The sequence below is a fragment of the Exophiala mesophila genome (genome assembly GCF_000836275.1).
Source record: "Exophiala mesophila strain CBS 40295 unplaced genomic scaffold supercont1.2, whole genome shotgun sequence".
NCBI lineage: Eukaryota > Fungi > Ascomycota > Eurotiomycetes > Chaetothyriales > Herpotrichiellaceae > Exophiala > Exophiala mesophila.
Genome location: NW_015622505.1, coordinates 4,765,067 through 4,786,985, shown reverse-complemented (window position 1 = coordinate 4,786,985; position 21,919 = coordinate 4,765,067). Strand labels below are relative to the sequence as shown.

The window sequence follows — 21,919 nt, the reverse complement described above, 5'->3', positions numbered from 1 at the left end:
GCTTTTGCACCACCACCACCACCACCACCACCACCACCACCACCTCCTCCTCCTCCTCCTCCTCCTCCTCCACACCTCGAGTCCTCGCCATGCGACATCCGGTGCATCCCTGACCTCCACATGCTTGCCCGTGATGCATCAATGCATGGTTTTAGACGGGCTCATAGTCCTCGAGGAAATGCGTACTCGACTCTCGGGCGTGGCTCGGGATGGCCTGCTGGCTGTCGTTCGAGAACTACCGCCTGCCACCGTCCTCCATGCACCTCTCTTTCCAGAAACGCAATTTGCCCCGTCCGCCCTGCAAACAATCCTGCACGCTGTCTGTTCCCGCAAGGGAACGCTGAGGGACCTCCGTCTGCAGTGCGAATACCCCGCCGCGCGGGCTGCTCTCTGAACGGCGGATTGTAGATCGGCTCAGGTCGTTGTGGCAGCCTCGGCGTGCGGGGGCTTTCTGTGTCGTTCAAATGCCACGCTGGACTTCCTCGTTGTGATGGTCGTCGTCGCTGGCCGTGCCGCTTGACTGGTTGGTAATGGACGAATGCCGCCGCCGGCATAGTCTCATCGCGGAGATACATCCAACACAGGCCCATGAAAATCACTATTATTACGATCACAGCGACAACTGGGCCCCAAATTTCGGGACTTGTTTCTGCCATGTGGTACTATGTGGCGGAAACAAGTGTTGCTGTCAATTCAAATATCGAATTGAATGATGGTGGTCAATTTGAGTTGACATGCCCGCTAGCTGGTCGTTGTGCGAGCTGGATGGTATCGGTTGGAACGCAAAACCTTACCCACTGATTATAAGACATTGTGAGGGCCTTGATTTAACACCCGTGTCGTGTGGTCTCAGATGAGAGAGAAATTGGTGGGTGTGGCTGTTTGCTTTTGCGACCACTACTTTCTTCAAACGAGCAGGCTCCACGGCAAACGATGGCTTCACTTGGTTGCAAACACTTTTTATATCCCTCACATGCCTTGGTACATGTATGTAATGGCGCTGAATGGAATATAGGAATTTTCCTGTGTCCAACTTTGAGTGCTCAATTACAACCCACAGGCAGTAGTTATTGATGTATTCGGCAGCCTGGAGCCTTAGCGGTGACTGTATCCTTGGTAGCCATGGTGTTGGAGAAGCGGCATCTGACACAACAGGATATGCCGATTGCGTTTGTTTGTGCTCAGTCGTGAAGGTGTCTGACGTTGCAGTATTGAAGACCAGGCGTCAAGACAATGGGGCGTAACAACACAACAGTTCTTGTTGTGCTGGGATATTTGTGCCATGTCATTTAGAATCAAAAAGTTATGTTTGGGTAGCCTTCGAGGTCTTCAGGATGATACATGGCAGCAAAGTCTGCTTCGTTGATGGCACCGCAAGCAAATGCGTCGAGTGTCGATGTTGGCGCAAAGTCGCCAAAGTTGAATTGGAACAAGTTTGGCGGCTGTGTAACCTGCTGGAGCGGAGGTTGAAAGTTGTACTGATGTGTCTGAGGACGTTGAACCTGCTCCGGGATGTGGTTTTGGGTTCGTGAAGAAGATTTGACCTGCGATTTAGTCCTTTTCTTCTGGACGTTCTTTTCTTCCTGCGGCTGTGTTGGGGATTGTGAAGCTTCGATCATGCGCAAGGGCCGCTTGTTGGCCATGTTTGGGGGGATCGTGTTGAAAGCAGGCATGTCATTTTGAAGTTCAGGAAATCGTCCAAACATATCGGGCCCCATAGTCCAGGATTTGATGTCGCGAAGTCGTTGTTCGAACTGGGGAGAAATCTTGTAAAGACCGGTGTCAACTTCTCGGGTGTAGCAATCGCGAAACTCATAGGGCCACATAACATGCAAATTGGTGGCAAACAAATCCCAGAACTCGTTGGCACAATAGTCGTGCTCGCCGAAGATGAAGCGCTCGCGGATACCAGGCCAAGCAAAGAAGTCGATGGCATACGAATGGGCGATCTTTTGGGATGGCCTTCGGAGGTACCATGGTGGCAGGCGAGAGTAACGCTCGGATGAAGTTTCCAAGTGGAATTGTAGCAGAGTGTGCATGGCTCGAAGAATGGCGAGGCGTTCAGCGGGTGGACATCTATGAAATAGAATCTGGTCGATGCGTTTGAGGACATTCCAGGTCGGATGCAGAGGACCTCTTTTTTCAACGGATTTCCATCCTTCAAGGATGGCGCGTACTGGGACGTCGTGACTGATCGCATCGGAAGTTGGGTGAACAAGGTCGTTCCACTCAAAACGTTCACCCAACACTTCATTAGCGTACCTCCAATAGCTGCCCCGCCATACAGCCTTTTGACCAGGTACACGGTCGTCTCCATGGCCCTGGTTACATGTACAATTGCGACCGGAGTGAGCCCAGGAATTGGCATAATTGGAAGGTAATATCTCGAGTTCAGTAACGGACTTGACAGTTTGACTTGTTGACCGGGGGCTTTGGTCTTCGACGCGCAACATGGCTTCGGGAGATTGAGCTGTTGCTGGAGGAGTCGGGTCAAAATTGGCCAGCTCAAAATACGATGGCTCGCCCGAGTCGGACTGATGATCCAGGCGAGTGGTTTGTGAGGTGGTGGAGGACAGGTCTCGAGAAAGGGACTGGATGCTAGGCTTCTGGTCCTCTTCTTCCTCAATGGCTTCGTAGAATGAGTGGGCTTGGTCATGGAAGGGAAGGTCTCTAGGTGGTGGAGGGAGGTGGGAGTTGATGGGTTTGATGATGTCCATGGCTTTTTGAATGTCCTTCAAGGTTTTGGACATGGTGTCTCTTTCGGCTTCAACTTCGTGCAGCTGTCTCATCAGAGTAGCAACCTGGCCACTGGAATCCTGTCGTCTGAAATCTTCAACTAGGCCTTCAAGGTAGGCAATACGACTTTTGGTCCTCTCCCTGGCCTGCCGTTGACAACGACGGTCGATCTCTCTTTTCTTTAGGCGACGGGAAGACACGGTGGGGACCATGTTGGAGTCAGGGCCGTTGCAGGGATGAGGGGCAGCCATGGCTGTGGATGTCGAACAGGTCGTGGTCATGTCAGAATGAGACTGCGGCAAATGTCAGGTCAAGTTGGTGATGGCGGTCGAAGTGCGGTTTGGCGAGGGCTCGGTTCCATGAGGAGTGTATGGAATTGAGGTGGTGAAGTAGCGCAGAAGAGGGAGGTTCACCCGGAGGTGTAGCAGCGCCGTGAGGAACCAAAGCTGGGGGAGACCCGGGTGGACGGTGTAGGCAAAATGAGGAACGACATGGCCACTAAGCCAAGTCTGGGTGTGGAAGGGCTGCTTGCCTTGATCTGATCGACCCCAGACTGGAGTGGAAAAAGTGGACGTTGATCCCTCGGCCTTGTGTCAAGTCGCGGGGTTTTGCGGATTCGACCCGACCGGTAAGGATCCGCCTACGCACACGAGTAATAATCGTACTATTCGCCCGCATAGCGCCAGGTCGTTCAGGTGCATCGTACGCCTCAGTTCGTAACGAGAAATGAGAGGAAGCGATGGGGAGGCAGTGAAAGCCTAAATCGTGGGTATGGCCAGTGAGAGAAGCTCGCTTAGAGACGAAACCAGTGGCGATGCCTCCAGGGCCAGCGCCAAGGGCATTGACCAGCTGTGGTTGAGGCCTAATGAAAAGCTTGATGACCTTCCGAATTTTGCCCGCTGCTGTTATAGGCACCAGAGGTTGATGGCTGGTGCGGAGATTCTCAGCCCCTTAGGCCGCGTGTGAGAGCCTGACAGGTCTTGGGTTTGACATACATGATCTGATGTTACGCACTTTTCAGATGCCTTTGCTCAATGATGGGTTGAGGCTGCACGACGAGAAACAATAGTCTTTTTTGCCAAGATGCAACGATGAATCAAGCTGAAGGTAATCAACGACATGGATTTTGGCGAGGCCTTAACAGGCACAGACGTGTTTGAGCGACATACACATCATCAAACGTGTGATGATGAATGGATGCAACGTGAGAAGGACCGAAAGTGACAGCGAAAACAAAGAAATTGCTCTCATGATGAGAGTATGTGTGTCATTGGCAAGATGCTTTTGGGACCCTGTCACTTGCCACCCGAGCACCAGCAGGCCAGGACAGTCAGTGATTGGATTGAGTGAAATGAGATTCAGCTGGAAGAGATGAAACTGTTAACAAGACAGAAAGAGAGAAGGAGAGAAGGAGAGAAAGATATTTTTGAGTCGTTGGATGTGTCGGGTTGGCAGCAAAGGAAGGAGGTCGCCAGGGAGTCGTTTCACCAGGTAAGAGCGACTGACTGAATGCTTACCAGGCAAGAACGGCCAGCCCTCGTTGTCGCTTCCTCATGTCCTAATCACATCTAACTGCGCCCTCAGCAACACCATCATCAATTCATTCTCTTGTTTACTTTTCTTCCAGCTTGTCCTTTTGGTTTCCTATAATCCCAGAGACCCAGGCAATCCACTCTTGCCAGATTACCCAATGTACCTACCCGACCTCTTCAGCAACCAGCCGTTGGCCGCCTGATGCCCTCCCTCTTCTTCGTTATCTATCACGCTGCTGGTCACGTTGGTCACGCCGGAAAATCCTGCCCTTCATCAAATCAACCACCGAATTCACCTTCAACAATCAAGCAGGTCTCCAGAAAGCCAGGCGGTATAGTGCAGAGGTTAGCATATCCCCCTCCCACCACAGAAAGTTCTCTTGAGGATCTGAAGACCACTGTTTATACAAGACCATACCAATCCACGGTTGTCCCGCGGAGATCTTGTGATTTCATGTTGATAGATTTGTCTTGAGACTGTCGTCGTTGTTGCTACAACTGTAGGATCGGGGAAGACCTTGGTTCGAATCCGAGTTCCGCCAGCAAAGACCTTTGATTTTTGGCTTCATTTTCGTTGGTCTTTGCACAAACGCCATGTTTTGCATATTTAAGCTGGCTGGCCATGATACAAGACAATGTTATGTACTGTCTTTGCTACTCTCTGTGGGTGTGTTGTGCTCAGGAAGCACAAGGTGTTAGTTAGGTAGTAGAAAGCTTACTGCTGTTACTGTTGTTGCTGCTCCTGATAGTGGGAAGATCATTCATCTACACACTCCTGCATGCTGTCATTGGCAGACTTGACATGAGCTACCTAAGCCCTATGCTGCCGGCTGGGACGGCATCGCTATGATTCCTGTATCTGTATGCAATCGTGCTTTCACGCCGAGGCCAGCGGATATCTGACTCTTAGCTGGCCTTAATGCCTTTCATTGTCGTATCCATCAATCTCTCCATTCGTCCACCTGTGACATATACGCCGTGCTATCGTGACCGAATCCATTGCATCGTTGTTGTGGCAATAAAGCGTGTTCCGGCCATGCAAAGTCAATGTCGACCCTCATTCCACCATGATCTGCTCATCGCTTCGCGTAGTATGCTTGCTGGTCAATTCTCACCTGTATCGAGGGTATGAAACGTCCCTCGAGGGATGCTGGGGTCGAGGGCGGCTTGGAGCGAAATGGTCAACGCTTCCTCTGGACTGTCTGCCAACCATCACTGTCAGTGCCCTTTCTGGGGCGGACGGTAGCACTAGGCACAAACTTTGCTGCCGTGGGATTGTATCCTCGACCACCATTCGACATGGACTTGGCACTGTCACTGCGCTCTCTTTGAGTCGCACCCGAGCTTGGATAGGGGATCTGAGTGATGAGGTTCATCGGCCGCTCGCAGGGGTCGTGCGAGAAGCCCACAGACACATCCTGGTACGGACCACACTCTCGGGCCAATTGAAGGAATTCGTCGCGGACCCGGCGGGCAATGACGGTGGCGGAGAAGACGACCGTAGCTAGACACACACACACACCACCCGGTCAGATGAAAGGCGTATAGCATGGTGTGTACTTACCATTTCCCGTGTTGAACAACCACACCAGGATGACGTTGTGATCGCCCACAATGGCGACGAGGTCTTTGACGAAGCGATCCTTGGTTAGACCATTGGTGAAGAGCTGTTGGCGGGCAAAGGTTAGGCGTCGTCGTTCATTGACTGGGGTCACCATGCGTTGAAGATCAACCGACTCCTTATATGGCCCTCCGATCTTGACCTCACTCCCAGGACCAAACAGACCTACCCCCAAGTCACGTTGTGACCGCATGTCCTCTTCGATCAGGAGCATGGCCGACGTGGCGTATTGGAAGATGATACACACGGCTTCATGCTCGGGCACAAAACAAATGGAGAAAATGGCACCAATCGAGATGCGATCTGTGGCATTTTGCAGATGTCGGGTCCTGCTCCAACCATAGATCCATACACATCTCATGTCTTCATCTTTGGCCGGAGACATCGGGACATTCTCCTCTGCAACATGACGTTTCAAGCCGTCGCAGGGACGAAACTTGACCAGCCGGTTGTTGGAGGATACATCCGTAGCAGCCACTGCGGCCCAAGATGAAGCAACGGGTCTGGAGGAGGGAGACATGATGGGTCGACTAGCATTGGGCGAGGCCGGAGGAGCAGGAGTTGTCGAGTGCATATGGAATCGGCCAATGTCCCATGGTGCTGTGGTTTGATTGAAGGTATTGAGCATCGAATGGGCGTCGCGAGCCATTCCATTCGCCGCCTCGTTTTCATCCTTGTCACGAAACTGGATTGTGATTAGTGGACCACCACGACATGCCCAAAATGGAGTGGAAACACCTACATGCTCCACCACGCGACTCAAAAGACCCAATGCTTCCGCCATGACATCGGCGGCATGGTTGGGGTCTGACTGGCTCCCAAAAGCCATAGTGTCCTGCGTTGGTGCCTGATCAGTGGATGGTCTTCTGAAAAGGGCATAGACTCCCGAGAATCGATTGGAGCGAGTGCAATGACAAGGGATGGAGTGACTAACCTCGGAATCTTCACTGCTTATATCACTATGGTAGAGAGAGGGTGGGGATGAGGGATACGTGGAAGAACTGTTGAGACTGTGGCGGGTGGGAAAGGAAGGGCGAGGGCGAAAGGGATGGTGGTAGTCCATGGTGAAGGCAGATTTGAGGACGCCTGGACACGTCTGCAAGTGTTTGTGCTTACGCGTGGAGGGTGAGGGTGAGGCAGTATCCGAATCCAACAACGTGATGATCAAATGTGGTAGAGTTGGCGTTGGAATTGGTAGAATTGGTAAAATTGGGCGCAGGCAAGTGTGACTTCACGCGTCACTTCCCAAAATTGAAAAACCAACAACGCACACCGAAACTCCTAAAAGGATGAAATGAGAATGAACAAAGAATGAAAGGCAAATGGTAATGCCGATGTCCACGGTCGTCCCAGAGACTGCTTGTCTACCGGTAGCTACCCGCTCTTCATGCCGCTTCTTTCTCACCCTTGGATTCCTTGAGCCGACGATGGCGATGGCGATGGCGATGGCGATGATGACAGACGCCTGAAAAGCCACAAGTACGGGAAATAGAGAGAAAAAGAGAGAAATGGCAACTGAAAAGGGAACAGCAGAGATGAACAATAACGTGGACGTGTGAGTGTAGAAATTGTTGACCGGTCGCTGGTCCCAAAAGAAATTGAGAAAAGCGTTCATGATATTTATGCTCGCGAGAGCCGACCTTATTCTCCGCTGGCCATGCTGCGAAGCGACAACAAGGAGTAACAAGCGCTCCAGGCCTAGAAATGCAACGCACCAGTACCGAACCAATGTGAATCAAATCGTCCACGCGATGACCCAGTGCCAGCATACAGAACCGTCATATGAAGAGGCAAACAAACGCTCAAAGTAGTGCAAAGCAGGACCAGAATGAACCTACCAGAGATGTCATCTTCAGGCACTCCATACGGGTCCATCACCCCCAGCAAAGCATGGCTAGTTGCATTCATCCAATCATCAAACCCCCGATTCATCAGCGGCGCCAAAACTGGAGTCTGATGCCCAATTCTTGTCCCAATGCTCGCCTTGCTTCTACCGTTCTGCTCACAGCGTCTTTATTTTCTTGAGCACGGCGAAGGAGATACTTCATGCATTCGCCTAGTTGGCCCCAGACCAGGTATTTGTAGGCCCGTGGGATCTCCACATTGGAAGCTTGAACAGACCCTCTTCGTTCTCGCGCCGTTTGTACCACCGCACAGCTGACGTTGTCGGCCATTCCCATCAACTGTCCATAAGCCACCTCAATCTGCTCCTCGCCATTTGTCGCCTGCAAGTCTCGCAGTTCTCTCGCCAGACGGACGGATTCGGAATTGTGCGTTGCTAAGACTAGACTGACTCTGGGGAATTCGGTTGCTCCTTCGTTGACAGGCTGGAGACGGTCGTTGTATTTCCGTTCCATCACTCCCTTAGCGAGGCCATTATAACAAGAGTGTGTTTCTTCAGCGCTTGGCCAGAAGAGCTCTCGTGGGTCGCTTCCCAGGTAGGCTCCGCGAACCAGTTTCACGCCAAGAACAAAGTCATTGTCCAGGGCCACAGCAAGATGTCTGGCAAGGACGCCCGGTGTTTTCTTTGCATACGCCTGGTAAGTTCCAAATACCAACGCTTCATCTTTGTTGTAAATCTTGGCAAAATACATGGTCCAATTGTCGATACCCTCCTGCAGTGATGCTTGCTCGGCGTCAAACAAGAGTTTGACTCCTTTTCTTTGTGCTCGCTTACACATGGCATGTACGGCTTGTTCGAATTCGGGTGCGCATGGGATCGTTGCCTTCAGATGTCGCAATGCCTGCCGACCGGCACCGGTGAATTTCAAGGCAACAAAGTCCCCTTCTTGGGCAAGATCAATCGTGTCGATGGTGTTTTGTTTCCATTGGCCGATGTCTTTAGCGTTGATCTGTGCCTGATGACCCTGATCTGCGGATGAATCCAAGCCCGCGGCGTCTTCCTTGCTAAGCACAACCTCCTTTGCATGGCCAAGAATGACTCCATTGTAACCCGTCTCTTTCAAGTCGTCGATGGTTTTCCTCACCTCTTCAGGTGTCTCTCCTGCACAGAACTGGGCGTAGAAGGTCCGTTTGAGGAGAAAGTGGAGTACTGGATTGTAGTTGGGGCTGAAGATGGGCGATTTGGTGTGGGCGAGGAAGTCAAGGGCAACTAGCGACGGTCGAAGGAGAAAAGGGATCGAAGAGACTGAAGTAATGGCATAAGAGCGGATCAAGGTGGTCAGAGACAGACATGACAACGGTCTCGAACTGGGGGCTTCTGAAGGGGTGAGCTCAAAGTGGGCCTTTGCAGGCAATTCATAGCTTGAGGACGAGATTTTGCGACGTGTGTGGATGGCGCGGCGTTGACAAGGGCGTCTGCATGGCTCATGTTTACTCCATGGCGTCGATGGGGTGCTGGAGGCAGCGAGGATGGAGAGGACAAGAGTTGAGGGCCCGAGGAGACTTTGACTCCGTAACCGTGGTAATTGTTTTGTATACAACGATCTGTCCATGTCGAGACTTATGGTTTCGCTCGAGGGGTATCGTCACTCTTGGACGAGAATGAGTTGTAGAGTTGGGTAACTGGGGGTGATATAACAAAGAGATCGGGAAGTGGATCATGCTGGCTGTCATCATCGGTTCGGCCGAGGGGCGTCTCTGATAAAGAGAACCCGCTAGGACCGTGACATGAACACCGGAAAGCGGGACCCATATCGACCTCAAGTGTGTTGGAGGTGGCACGAACCTGTAACGTTATCATGGGCGAGTTGGCCTTGGGATCGACCTGCCTATCGTCCTTGGTCGTAATCATGATGAGGAGAAGCCGTGTCTAAGCGTGAGGTCACAGGACCAGATGGCCAATCACGTATGCTGTTCTGGCTGTTTTCGGCAGGCTGCGCCGACAAGACATCGGCTAGAACTTTCCGACGCCTCTCAGACCTTCTCTAGGGTTATCTCGCGGCTGTCTTCCGCAACACTACACTTCTGTGATATAATCAATAAGATGACGATAGCCGTTAGTACAATAAATCGAATCAGCATACACCTAAGGATTTGATGTGGGAAATTCCGGCTTGGACAACTTGCAGGTTCTTGTTGTCATTGTGAAGGGGTTCGTTGCTAGGTGCCAGACATCTGCACATGCGCCGTCAAGTGTTGATGATGCAGATAACACATGAAGTCTACTCAACTGAACCGCATTATCATGAAACATGCATGCAGGATCAGCTCAGCTGCACAGACATTCAAGGACCATGGTGGTTGATAGAATGTCTGAATCTGGAGGTTGAATGATGCTGTCCGTCGTTGCTGTGGTGATACTACACTTGTCCAAGAATGGTTAGCGCTATATGTTTGTCCCTTCACAGACCCTGACATGATCAATTACACTCAATTTACAGACGAGTGCTCTGCTTCGATGACCACATTCTACGACTGATGCTTTGAAGATATTGACATCGAGTCCCATTCTATCAACCTCTAACTGTGACTCTGTTTTGACTTGTGTCTTTCTTGACCACTACCAGGACTCTCGTTTTGTCTGTTTATCTCATGTATCCCCGTCAGTCTTGATTCATTCTACGGAGACTGCAGCCACACAGATCTTCAAGATGGTGGCGCCCGGCGCTTCATCAATCTCAGTCACTGTTCGAGTCCGTCCATTCACCATCAGAGAAGCAGCTCAGCTCACCAAGTGCGACGATACCACCATATTTCTTGGAGACGGTTCTCTTGCCGCAGCACCTGCCCCGAAACTCAGCCAAAAGGGCATTCGATCCGTCATCAAAGTGGTCGACGACAAATGCCTGTACGTGTCTCCAATCAGTAACTCACCAGTCTTGCCCGCTAACATTACTACTAGTGTATTTGATCCTCCCGAAGATAATCCCGTGCAGAAGTTCTCTCGATCGGTAGTCCCATCAGGAAAGCGAGTCAAAGACCAGACATTCGGATTCGATAGAATCTTTGATGAAAATGCCTCCCAGGCAGAAGTTTACGAGGCCTCGGCCAAGCCACTGCTGGACAGTGTTTTGGATGGATACAATGCGACTGTCTTTGCCTATGGTGCAACTGGCTGCGGCAAGACTCATACCATCACTGGAACGGTCCAGCAGCCGGGCGTCATATTTCTGACCATGCAGGACTTATTCGAAAGAGTGAGTGAATCGTCTACGGACAAAGTGACCGAGATCTCTCTGTCGTATCTGGAAATCTACAACGAGACCATCCGAGATCTGCTGGCCCCCAACAACTCCAAAACTGGATTGATGTTACGTGAGGATGCCAACCAAGCTGTTTCGGTGGCAGGTCTCACCACTCATCACCCTCAGAACGTACAAGAAGTCATGGATATCATCATGCAAGGCAACGAACTGCGGACAATGTCACCCACCGAGGCCAACGCAACCTCTTCCCGCTCACACGCTGTCCTTCAAATCAATGTAGCGTCCAAAGATCGTAACGCCAGCGTGGAGGAACCACACACCATGGCAACGCTGAGCATCATTGACTTGGCAGGCAGTGAACGCGCGAGTGCCACCAAGAATCGAGGGGAGAGACTGTTGGAGGGTGCCAATATCAACAAATCTCTCCTGGCACTTGGAAGCTGCATAAACGCCTTGTGCGACCCACGCAAACGCAATCACGTGCCGTACCGGAATTCGAAATTGACGAGATTGTTGAAATTCTCCTTGGGTGGCAATTGCAAGACGGTCATGATTGTTTGCGTCAGTCCCTCCAGCACCCACTTTGACGAAACCCAGAATACCCTTCGATATGCCAATCGAGCCAAAAACATCCAGACCAAGGTCACTCGGAACGTATACAATGTCAATCGGCACGTCAAGGACTTCCTGGTCAAGATTGATGAGCAGATGACCTTGATCAACGAGCTCAAGGCTCAGCAAAAGGACTACGAAGCCCTGGCATTTGCCAAATTCAAAAAGCAGAATGAGAAGAAGGAGGTCATCACTCGAGAAGGGATCCAGAGAGTGCGGGCAGCGTATGACAATTCTGCAACCGAACGACAGGAACGGACCAACAACATGTTGAAGCTCAGACAGATTGGCCGAAGAATTGCAATGCTCGCGTCGTGGATTGCAGCATTCGAGGCCGTGTGTGAGTCAACAGAAGACGAGGACCCATTGCCAAATATGCAAGTTATCAAGAAGACTGCGCGTGGAATCATGGTGGAACTCGAAACTGGTCGGCATCATTGCCAGCAAAAGATTATCAAGAGTGCCTGGGACAGAGGTATGAACAGCGCGTTGGATCACAGCCTACGGCAACTGAAAGAGGTTGACACCAGCGACATGATGGATTCCGAGACACTTCGACGTGAAGTCGAATTGCTCAAGACCACAGCCGAGAGAGAGGCTCTAGCAACTGTGTCGGAGCAGGACAAGTCTGGCGATGCGCCGACCATTCAAGTCCTTTTGCATGCCCACTTTGAGACCATTTCCGCGATTGACAGCCTGAACAAGATGAGCGTCGACGAAGCCGTAGAGGCTGCCAATCAGATTCTGGGCAAAATGCTGGCTTCGGCCAGTGGTGCTGCCTCGTATGTGGTCAAACCAGACGGTAGTCTGGCCCCTGCTGAGTCATCTGCCCCAAGCAAAGCCGGCACTCCCAAACGCCGCAAGCAGACTTTCAATACCTCGATCCTCGATATCAGTCCCACACGGCCCAAGGCGCCAGCAGTCGCCCCTCCTCATGTTTCAGGCTCTCCTCTGCGGCCATCTCCACGAAGACGGGGTATGGTTGGACCAGTGAAGAAAGGCCACTCCGTCTCTTTCACCCCCAAGAAGAGAAAGTCGCCTGTCAAGAATGTTAGACGAGCTGTACGATGGAAGGACGATACCGAAGACGGTGCTTTGGCCGAGTTCGAGAAGACACCGCAGAAGTTCCACTCATCGCCACCTGAAGAGTCAACTCTAGAGATCACACTGCCCCAGGTGTCTGATCTTGCAGCGTCACTGGCCCAACTCCAAACGACATCACCCGATTCTTCTCCCGTCCTCCCTCCGCCAGAGCCCAGTATCAGTCTCACTTCGCAAGGCAGCCGATTTCAGGCCGGATTTCTATCTAAGAAATACGATGGTTCGCCGTATTCGTCAAAGATGCCACCACCGAGAATGACCCCACTTTCATCATCCTCAGACAGTGAGGTGTCACCCCTCAGAGAACTCAACCCTAGTCAGTCCTCTAACAGAGGCTCCCTGACGCCAGTGAGTTCGAACAAAATCGAGTCCAAGTCGTGTGTCGAAGGAGACAATGCGGAATCATCAGCAGCTTCGGGATCCGATACTGAAAATCGAGAACGAAAGGACAGCGAAGAGGTCATTTGCATTCGAGACGCTGTCCGACGATCGAGCTCATTCCGACGATCTGGGATTAACAATGCCAGAACACAGCGTCGTCGCTCGCCTACGGCCGCAACAGGCATCTCGGTGTCCCCGACCAATGAGCACTTGTTTGGACCAGGACATGTTCGTCGAATGGTACACGGCAAGACAGACAAGGAAAACGATTGGAAAGTCGGAGTATTGAGCCCACACGTGCAAGGGGTTGTCAGCCACGGCAAGAGTATGAGTATGAATGGTGCTAGGAGGACCACGCTGAGCGGGATGGACGTCCGATCTACCCCTAGTGGCAATGATCGGACCGCGAGACTGAGCTCAATAGCAGCATCGCATGGACATTTGCATTCAGGATCTCGAGGCAGTCTGATGCCTTCTGGAAAGGCAGTTTGGCGGTAGACAGAATGTGCAAAAGCATTGAGGGTGTTTGTGGGTCTGATTTGGAAGTCTCTGGAGCCCGGTCAGGCTCTGGACCGTGTTGGGAGTTGGGACGGTCTGCTATTGATTCGCTTGCTGTCAATGTCTGGCATGACAGGATATGGATTTTGTCAGGAGCCGGTTGTGAAGGGATTCGAATTGTGCTCAGTCATAGTCGCTGGCAGGGCAGTTGTGTTGTTCACAAGTGGAGAGAGTTGCGTACCACTTTGCTAGGTGTAGGTGTAATTCTGATGTCTCCACCTCTTGCCCCGGTCCATCGTACTGTTCTTCAACGCATACTAAGAAGCTGAATCGTCATTGTCGTTGTCGTTCATGTATTCTGCCGAGGTTGAAAAGCAGACCTAGAGAAGTGAGTTGCAGTTTCTGACTCGTGTATTGACACGTGACCATTGCTCCACACATCTCCGCTCGTCTCCACCCTGTTAAGTTGGAAGGTGCATCCCGCGTGGGCGAGTGGGTGGCGACTGCCTAACTTAGAGTCCCGCACCCGCACCAACCCCAGACCAACAACGACCATCCGCGTTCTTTTCCCATTCTTCTCTGGGCATTCCAACAGTCCAACGTCGTCCTTCAATCACTCACTCAACAGCCTTTTGCCCTTTTGCACACTGAACCATGTTCTCTCAGAAATCTTATGAAGACGACCTCAGATCTCAATCAGCACCCACACTTTCCTCCTAGCCATGGCGAATGGAGCCAAAAGCAAGCCACCTCCTTCTTCGGATGATACGTCCTGTACAAAACCTCCTACGGCCGCTGAAAGACGGTAAGGCTGTCAATGACACCTCTTTTGATACACCGCTGACTCTACCAGAAAAATCCGCAATCGTCTTTCGCAGCAAGCCTTTCGAGCAAGACAGAGCTCTGAGTTGAACAGCCTCAGGGCCCAACTCGAACAATTCTCTGCCTCGGAAAGTGCTCGGAACAAGGCTCTCAAGGAGGAAAACCAGAGACTTCGAAGTCGTTTGCAGATTTGCCAAAACCGCCTCAAGAGTCATCAGGCAACCTTGGCCCAGATAGTCGATTCCTTGGGGGACGAGTCTAGTGCTCTCTCCCCTGTACCCTCCTCCCAAGATGTACATCCCCCATCCTCTGAAGCCGACACCACGGCGCTGGATTTGTCACCCACAACTTCGCCTTCCATGCTTCCCCTGGATCCATCGGTAGTTGACTTCCCACCCTTGGACGCCAATCACGAGAATTCCGACCAAAATCTCGTTGAAGTCTTCGAAGATTCTGATCCACCTCAGATCGATACTCTTAACATACCATCATTGACAACGAATCCAGACCAATCTATTTTAGATCAGCTAACAACCACGCCACTGCCTTGGTCCCTACCAAATGAAGGAGAATACAATACTGATATGAGTATTTCATTGCGCAACAAGAAATCCCCTCTTTCCCAGAGCCTAGACCATTCTCAGTCAATGGGCCTCACCAAACAATTTGCCGGTTCTGCGCATATGTTTCCTTTATTAAAGAGTGTCCGAGCGACACCACTGTCACCGGTGTCCAAGTACTCGGACCACATTAATGCTTACGAGTTCTGTGTGGTAACCCGCTATCTGAATAATCAGGTAACCCTGGATTGTGACAGGTACGTCCAGTTCTCCTTGCCAGAGACCCTGAGCAGATTCCGAACCCTAGTGGCAATTCTCAAGCCAGCTAACCATCACAGCCTCTTCGAGATCATTTCCTCCATGATCGCAACATTCTCCGATCTCTACTGGCACAGCATGGGCCCATGGATGAAGCACACCGACGGCAACGCTGCCCTATCCAGACTCACTGCCTGGCGCTTGGCCCCGAGCACCGAGACGTACACAGCCATTCCAGCATGTCTACGTCCAACCCCATTACAAATTGCAGTCCCTCATCCGGCCGTGATAGACTGGTGCATATTCCCATTTCTACGAGACAAAATGATTCAGTATCATTCCTCGGATCCCGCTCTCGATCAAATTTGTGGCGATATTGGAGAAGCATACGTTGTCCAAGCAGATCTCTCCGACTTGGTCGTTGATGCTGGTCCATTGGCCGTTAATTTCAGTGTCCTCGATGTTATCTACGCCTACGAAAGCAGCACTGAATGGTCACCAACATCGGACCATGATCATGATGACCATTCGTACCATTCTTCCTCTTCTGCGACCAGCGCCAAAGATACTCAGCCGCAGCCCCCCCACAAAACCTTGCCGGCCCCCAATCTTCATGCGCTGCTCCATTCGCGAGAATACATTGCCGCCCTTTATTCCCACCTCAATTTCAAGCAGCCTGGCGATCACTTTTTGCTTGACAAAAGCCTCTTCGTCAAATATCCCCACCTCTACGAGCCTAGCCCACTTATCGACCAAAGCTTGCCACTCCGATCGGCCAATCGCGTCAAATGGGGCCACCCACTTCCACTCGATAGTATCGCGTTGAGTTGCTACCAGAATGCCGGCTTAAATCGTCTCGGGGCTACAAGAGGCATCAGAGTGTAAATACATATGTCTAGGCTGCGATGCCAGTGGGTTCCCGTCGATATCATATAACCAATTGTGTGATCGTTTTCTGCGAATTGTCAAGGCACGACCCTTGCTTGTTTTATTTGCTGATTTATATAGTATCATATGAATGTGTCATCCCTACTTCATTCGAGTGCATTGTCGGTCTACACTAGTGGCAGGTCCAACGACCATGGCGTATCCTCATTACGGATGTATGGTGCCAAATCAACCTCTGCACCTTTCTCTCGCTCCATCTCCAGATCGGTTCTCCCATTCCCTAGGAACGCCCAGATATTGTCCTGATCATAGCGGAGCTTGTAATGCTCATACCGAGGAGTACGCAATGTTTTCAAATGGTGCAACATGCTGCCAGGCCAAACATAGACACGGCCGTGAGGCTTATTGTCCTTATACCATGAGCGACAGTCCTCCGCCCACACGCTGTACTTCCGGTGCCAGGCGTCTAGATGTGCATTGATCTGTGTCGTGGGCGACTGTTGCGGCTCCATCGACAAGATCTTCTCACTCTGCATTTTATTGATGCATTGGAGTGCGTACTCGAGTTGGACTTCGTGCTACGAAGATTGTCAGTACGATTACTCTGTATCTCACTGATGGAATTTCCTTGCTTACCGATGGCAGAGCACACCCTTGGCCCCAATTGCCTGTTGGCCCGTTGACCACGAAATAATTGGGAAATTTAGGCGCGGTGATGCTCAGGTAGATGTTGGGGGTTTCCTTCCACTCTTCCTGCATAAGGACTCCGTCGCGGCCTGAGATGGCAAAATGAGGTGTGTACGCAATGCTGAAGCCAGTTGCGCATGCGATGATATCAAAGTCCAACTCTTCGCCGGTGGCGGTCACGAGCCCATTCTCTGTGAAACGGACGATCTCGTCGTGAATTACCTTGACGTGGTCCTGGGCTAGTGTTTCGAGGTACCCTTCACCGGGCGTTAGTCTTCGACATCCCGGCGACCAGTCTGGGATCATTCGTTTCTTGAGCTCATCGTGGCCAGGTCCCAATTTCTCCAGCATGCTCTCTCGAAATGCCTTACGCGCATGCTGGTTCAATGCGGTTCCCCGTAAAAATAGTGGGAACATCTCGGTCAGCGCCGATTCAAGCTTTTTGCGATATACTAGGTGGAACTCTGGGTCGTTGCGGAATTTCTCCTTTTCGGCCTCAATGTAATGGTGCTTGCTAGCGGGGCCTGGCACTTGGCCATTGGGGTCGACCTTTTGCTCGTCAGAAGCCACCTGAGGCGCTATGTATGTTGGGTTTCGAGCAAAGACCGTCAGCTCCTTGGCTCCTGCAACGCTGATTAGACGGAGGGGCTTGGTGAAGACGCTGGTTGCAAAATGAGACTCACCATCGGCAAGATGTGGTACCATCTGAATGGAACTTGATCCAGTGCCGATTACAGCGACTTTCTTGCCTTTCCAGTCGATTGAGGTATCCCAGTTTGCGCTGTGTGACAAGGTTCCTTTGTATGAGGAGATGCCCTCGATTGCAGGCCCTGATGAATGATCAGCAGTGCTTTCAAGAAAGGGCCCGACCTTATCTGACATTTCCACTTGTTGACGACTCCTGAGCCGTTGATCAAGACATGGCATCGATCGGTGAAACGTTCTTCGTCCTTTTTAAGCTCAATTTCCCCTGTTACAAACCAAGTCAGCAATGCGAATGGCTCTCACGGCTCGCTTGGAAGCACTCTCACATTCACAAGCGGCGTCATCCCATTTCGCACTGAGCACTTCAGTATTCAGGCGGACAAACGGGGACAGCTCATGCTGCTTATAAAAGTTCTCGAAATAACTTTGGATTTCGTCTGAGTATGAGTAGAAGCCGGACCAGTCTGTCTTGGGCTGGAAGGTATAGGTGTAGGTGTGAGCTGGGATGTCGCAGGCACAGCCTGGGTACCTGTTCTCCCACCACGTTCCGCCGATGGTAGGGTTCCTGGTGCAATGGTCAGTCCACGAAGTTCAGACCTTTCGACGATACCATGCTCACTTCTCGTAGCAGATCAGCTCATAGTTTCGTAATTGTCGACGGGCTTTGTACGCAAGTAAAAGTCCCGAGGCACCTGCGCCGACGTGGACAATTTTCAATCGGCGTGGTTGAGAATGGTACTGGTCGAGGACCTCGTAGTCGTCTGTTGGTCGGGAAATCATGCTTACAGTTCTACCTCGCTAGTTGAATGTCGAACTCTAAAGCGACAAAAAAGATGAATCATGTAAACCTCTATTGGATCCGGTTGCCATGTCCTTGGTTCTGTTTATGACCTGGTCTCCTTTTTAGAGGTCCAATATGGCTCTTGTTGATCGGACTTGTGATGTGGCACCACCGAAGTATCCGCTCTTGCATCTGTTCTGCCCAGAGTCCGACCCGCGGCGCACGGGGCAAGTAATGGTCTACTACTCACTCACACACTGGGCCGCCTTTGAACCCCGGGAAAGTGTTGGTGTGGGGGACAGTAAGCCAAGTGTTAGTGTTCCCTGGGGGCCGCGGAGCCGGCAATCTTCAGCCGAGGGGCGTGAAGTAAATATATACGGGTGATTAATCAATCTCGATAGTGACACGGCCTAGGCCGAATAATGGAGTCAAAGGAGGACCCTCGCTGACGAGGCTTGTATAGAGGAAACTCAATGGGTTATACTGTGCTATACAAGGCTGGCAATGTAGAATTTCTCTGAGCCAGGACATAAACTCCCCACCATTTTCTAACGTCGTGCTCTGTACAGAACACGGCTCTCGTCGATCGCCAGAGCAGATGACCTGTGATTTCAGACTCTAAATGTGGCCGCCATGAACCTGTAAGACTCCGCCTGCTACATAACTAGATGCGTCCGACAGGAGAAATGCAACGGAGGCTGCAATTTCCTCCGGCTCAGCGTGTCTGCGGAGAGCAGACGACGGCATACTCTCGAGGAAGCCAGGCTCGTCTTGCACTCGCTTTTTAAAGGCCGCAGTAGCAGTTGTTCCTATTTCCACATTAATCATGTGACTGAATGAATTAACGAACAAACGTCCTGCGTACCTGGTGCCACCGAGTTCGTCCTGATACCATATTGACCAAAGTCCTCCTGCCATGACCTAGATAGACCGATGACGGCATGTTTGGTAGCACAATAGACTGCCAGACCCCCAACACCTCTCATACCAGCTCCGCTGGCAATATTGACAATGCTGCCGCGAGTTTTCCAGCGCCCAAGAGGTTCTTGCTTCTGCATAACTTTCAGGGCAGCAGTACCATAGAACCAGACACCTCCGATGTTGACGTTGATCATCCTGTCGTATGCATCATCGGACGCAATAGGACCTTCGAGGAGCCCTATACCAGCATTGTTGACCAGACCGTCCAAACGACCAGCTTTGCTGACGACGTCGTCGATGAACTTCCGGGCAGCTACTCGATCCGCCACATCGACTGAACCTTGGAAGTGGACTTTTTTCTGGTCAACCCAAGATTGGAGCTCTTTGGGAGGGCTAGGAGAGATGTCGTTGACCCAGACCGTGGCACCTCTCTCTGCCAAATACAGAGTGACGGCTAGACCAATCCCAGAAGCCGCACCGGTCACTACAATGTTCTTGCCCTGAAACTCTGACATGGTTGCTTTAGGTCCAGACTCTTGCTGTGCGGATGGAACAGGTTGTCTTGACCCCGGAGCTAGACCCTAGTTTATGAACATAATAGGACCACCCAAGCCAAGTAGAAATGTGTTGAACTTGACGGAAACCGGGGTTCGGTCGTGTTCCTTTCCCGTGACCATCGACTCCAGATTTCCACCGATGTATTTGGGGACAGTCAGCGGCGGGTTTGGGGTAAGGGCGCCCTCTGCGGGCACCCACAACCGCTCGTACAAACCGAGACGGCGAATTGGTATACGGAGTAGTGGGCACAAGTGGGTCTTGATGTGGAGGCCTGTACGCTGAGTGGTCCGTTCGGAATATGCTCTTCCAAATACAGTCATAGATGGCCGTAGGGGACAGTAATCAATATCTCTGTCAGCTCCCTGTCTTTGTCAAACGTAGCTTGAACTGTTCAACAACGAGTCAGACATTCCGATCAAAGCTTTTAGGCCAGCCAAATACCACGCGGTCCAGAACCGGATATCCCAAGATCCTGAGATGGCGGAGACATCACAATTGCCCATGGGGAAACCCCGTCAGGGCTAGGTAGCCGCCCACGAGGTTAGAGGAGAATGTGGACCCTGTGTTGCTTATTTATTATGATTATGATTATTATTGCTATATAGCATCAGATTCCCACGTTTTACTCTTAGCGAATGTGTTCGGGTCCTCGACATCTTCTACAGATCTCGCCTCGAAAAAGTAACAACTAAGCCAATCAGGTTCGAAATTTTTTAGACGACCATGGGCTCAATGACAGAGGAGAAGAGCCCTGTGGCTGCCCATGACCCTGAGGCGGTCGACTCATCACAGGTATCTCACCAGGAAGATACAATCCATATTGAGAACGAGAAAAACCGTGCCGCCAAAGGCGACGATTCTGATGGTCGCGTCAATTGGACTTGGAAACAAGTCATCGCTGTCATTTCACTGTGTGGTGTCTACGTCGGTAGGATACATTTGCTGGATTTACCACAAGGATGTAAAAAGCTGACCTTGTATCTGTCAGGCTCTCAAATTCCCCTGTACTTTGTTGGAGGTCAGAACGCTCCCACCGTCAAGGTCTTGACTAGGACATGACACTAATAGCAAGCAGGTTCCTTGACATACATTGCTGCCGACCTAGGCGCGGCGTCAGTCGGATGGATACCGGTGTCCAACTCGTTGGCTCTTGCTGCCACCTGTCCCTTTTGTGGTTACCTACAGGACCTTTTTGGCAGGAGAAACATCTCCTTACTTGGCTGTGCGTTTCTCGCCGTCGGCATCATCCTCACTGCCACCGCCCAGACCTTTGCTCAAGGTGTGGCCGGCATGGCTTTGGCGGGGGCTGGTGCTGCAGTTGGTGAACTTACTGCTTTGGCTGGGTTAGTACTATCATTTGGCATCGTGGGCTTTTTGGTAGTGGTTCTAACTGTCAACAGTGTCGCTGAGCTGGTCCCAGTCAGGAAGCGAGGTTTGTACCTTGCTTGTGTGACATTTTTCATCTGTGAGTCACGTTCAACCACAAGAAATCCACCGGCATGCTTATACTTGTACAGGTCCCTTCTTTCCCTATGTCTTGTACGCTCAGCTCTTGTCAACACACGCAACCTGGAGATGGGGCTTGTGGATCTGCTTGTAAGAAGATTACCTTTCCTTGATGAAAGACAAGCATGCTGACCCAACCGGTCCAGGATCTATAATGGACTCTTCTTCATTGGCATCATCTTCTTTTACTTTCCCCAATCTCACGTCTTGCGGAGTGGAGGACTTAGTAAGATGGAACTCACCAAACGCGTCGATTACGTTGGAGCTGTACTGTCAATTACTGGGGTGATACTTTTGTAAGTCACTCGCACACAAATCTGGCGTGATCAATTGTACTAATTCACGGATAGCCTCGTTGCTTTGCAGTCTGGCGGCACTTCTCATCCATGGGTTAGCGCATACGTTCTCTGTATGCTCTTCATTGGGGCCGCCCTTGTCGCAGCCTTTGTGGTATGGGAGTGGAAGTTTGCGAAATTTCCTATGGTTCCATCAGAGCTGTTTACTGGCCAGCGTGTGGTTGCATTTGCCCTGGCCATCGCCTTCGTCTCTGGAATGAATTTTTACTCCGTTATCAACTTTGCGCCACTAACATATGGATCGGTGTACAACCCCGAGTAAGTTGAGCCAACTTTGCTTTTCTCTAA

General features: G+C 51.3%; 4 protein-coding genes across 5 annotated transcripts; 1 reads left to right on the top strand and 3 right to left on the bottom strand.

The window, feature by feature from the left end:
- Positions 1-61: 61 nt before the first annotated feature.
- On the bottom strand, positions 62-3,211 carry PV10_03465 (uncharacterized protein). The gene has a single exon (XM_016367917.1). The coding sequence runs from the start codon at positions 3,015-3,017 to the stop codon at positions 1,296-1,298; it is 1,722 nt and encodes a 573-aa protein (XP_016227435.1). The 5' UTR covers positions 3,018-3,211; the 3' UTR covers positions 62-1,295.
- Positions 3,212-5,010: 1,799 nt separating this feature from the next.
- Positions 5,011-6,754, bottom strand: PV10_03464 (the record flags this gene model as incomplete). Of its 2 annotated transcripts, none has more annotated exons than XM_016367915.1 (3): positions 5,011-5,772; positions 5,833-6,574; positions 6,632-6,754. In XM_016367915.1, the coding sequence occupies 3 exons, from the start codon at positions 6,716-6,718 to the stop codon at positions 5,450-5,452; spliced, it is 1,152 nt and encodes a 383-aa protein (XP_016227433.1). In that variant the 3' UTR covers positions 5,011-5,449. The 2 variants fall into 2 exon arrangements, with proteins under 2 accessions (XP_016227433.1, XP_016227434.1); XM_016367916.1 differs by having other exon boundaries at positions 5,011-5,470; positions 5,529-6,574; positions 6,632-6,718.
- A 505-nt stretch (positions 6,755-7,259) lies between these two features.
- Positions 7,260-9,560, bottom strand: PV10_03463 (uncharacterized protein). The gene has a single exon (XM_016367914.1). The coding sequence runs from the start codon at positions 9,342-9,344 to the stop codon at positions 7,821-7,823; it is 1,524 nt and encodes a 507-aa protein (XP_016227432.1). The 5' UTR covers positions 9,345-9,560; the 3' UTR covers positions 7,260-7,820.
- A 692-nt stretch (positions 9,561-10,252) lies between these two features.
- Positions 10,253-13,874, top strand: PV10_03462 (uncharacterized protein). Its single transcript, XM_016367913.1, has 2 exons — positions 10,253-10,639; positions 10,694-13,874. Exons 1-2 carry the CDS (start codon positions 10,443-10,445, stop codon positions 13,587-13,589), a joined length of 3,093 nt encoding a protein of 1,030 aa, XP_016227431.1. The 5' UTR covers positions 10,253-10,442; the 3' UTR covers positions 13,590-13,874.
- Positions 13,875-21,919: the final 8,045 nt, after the last annotated feature.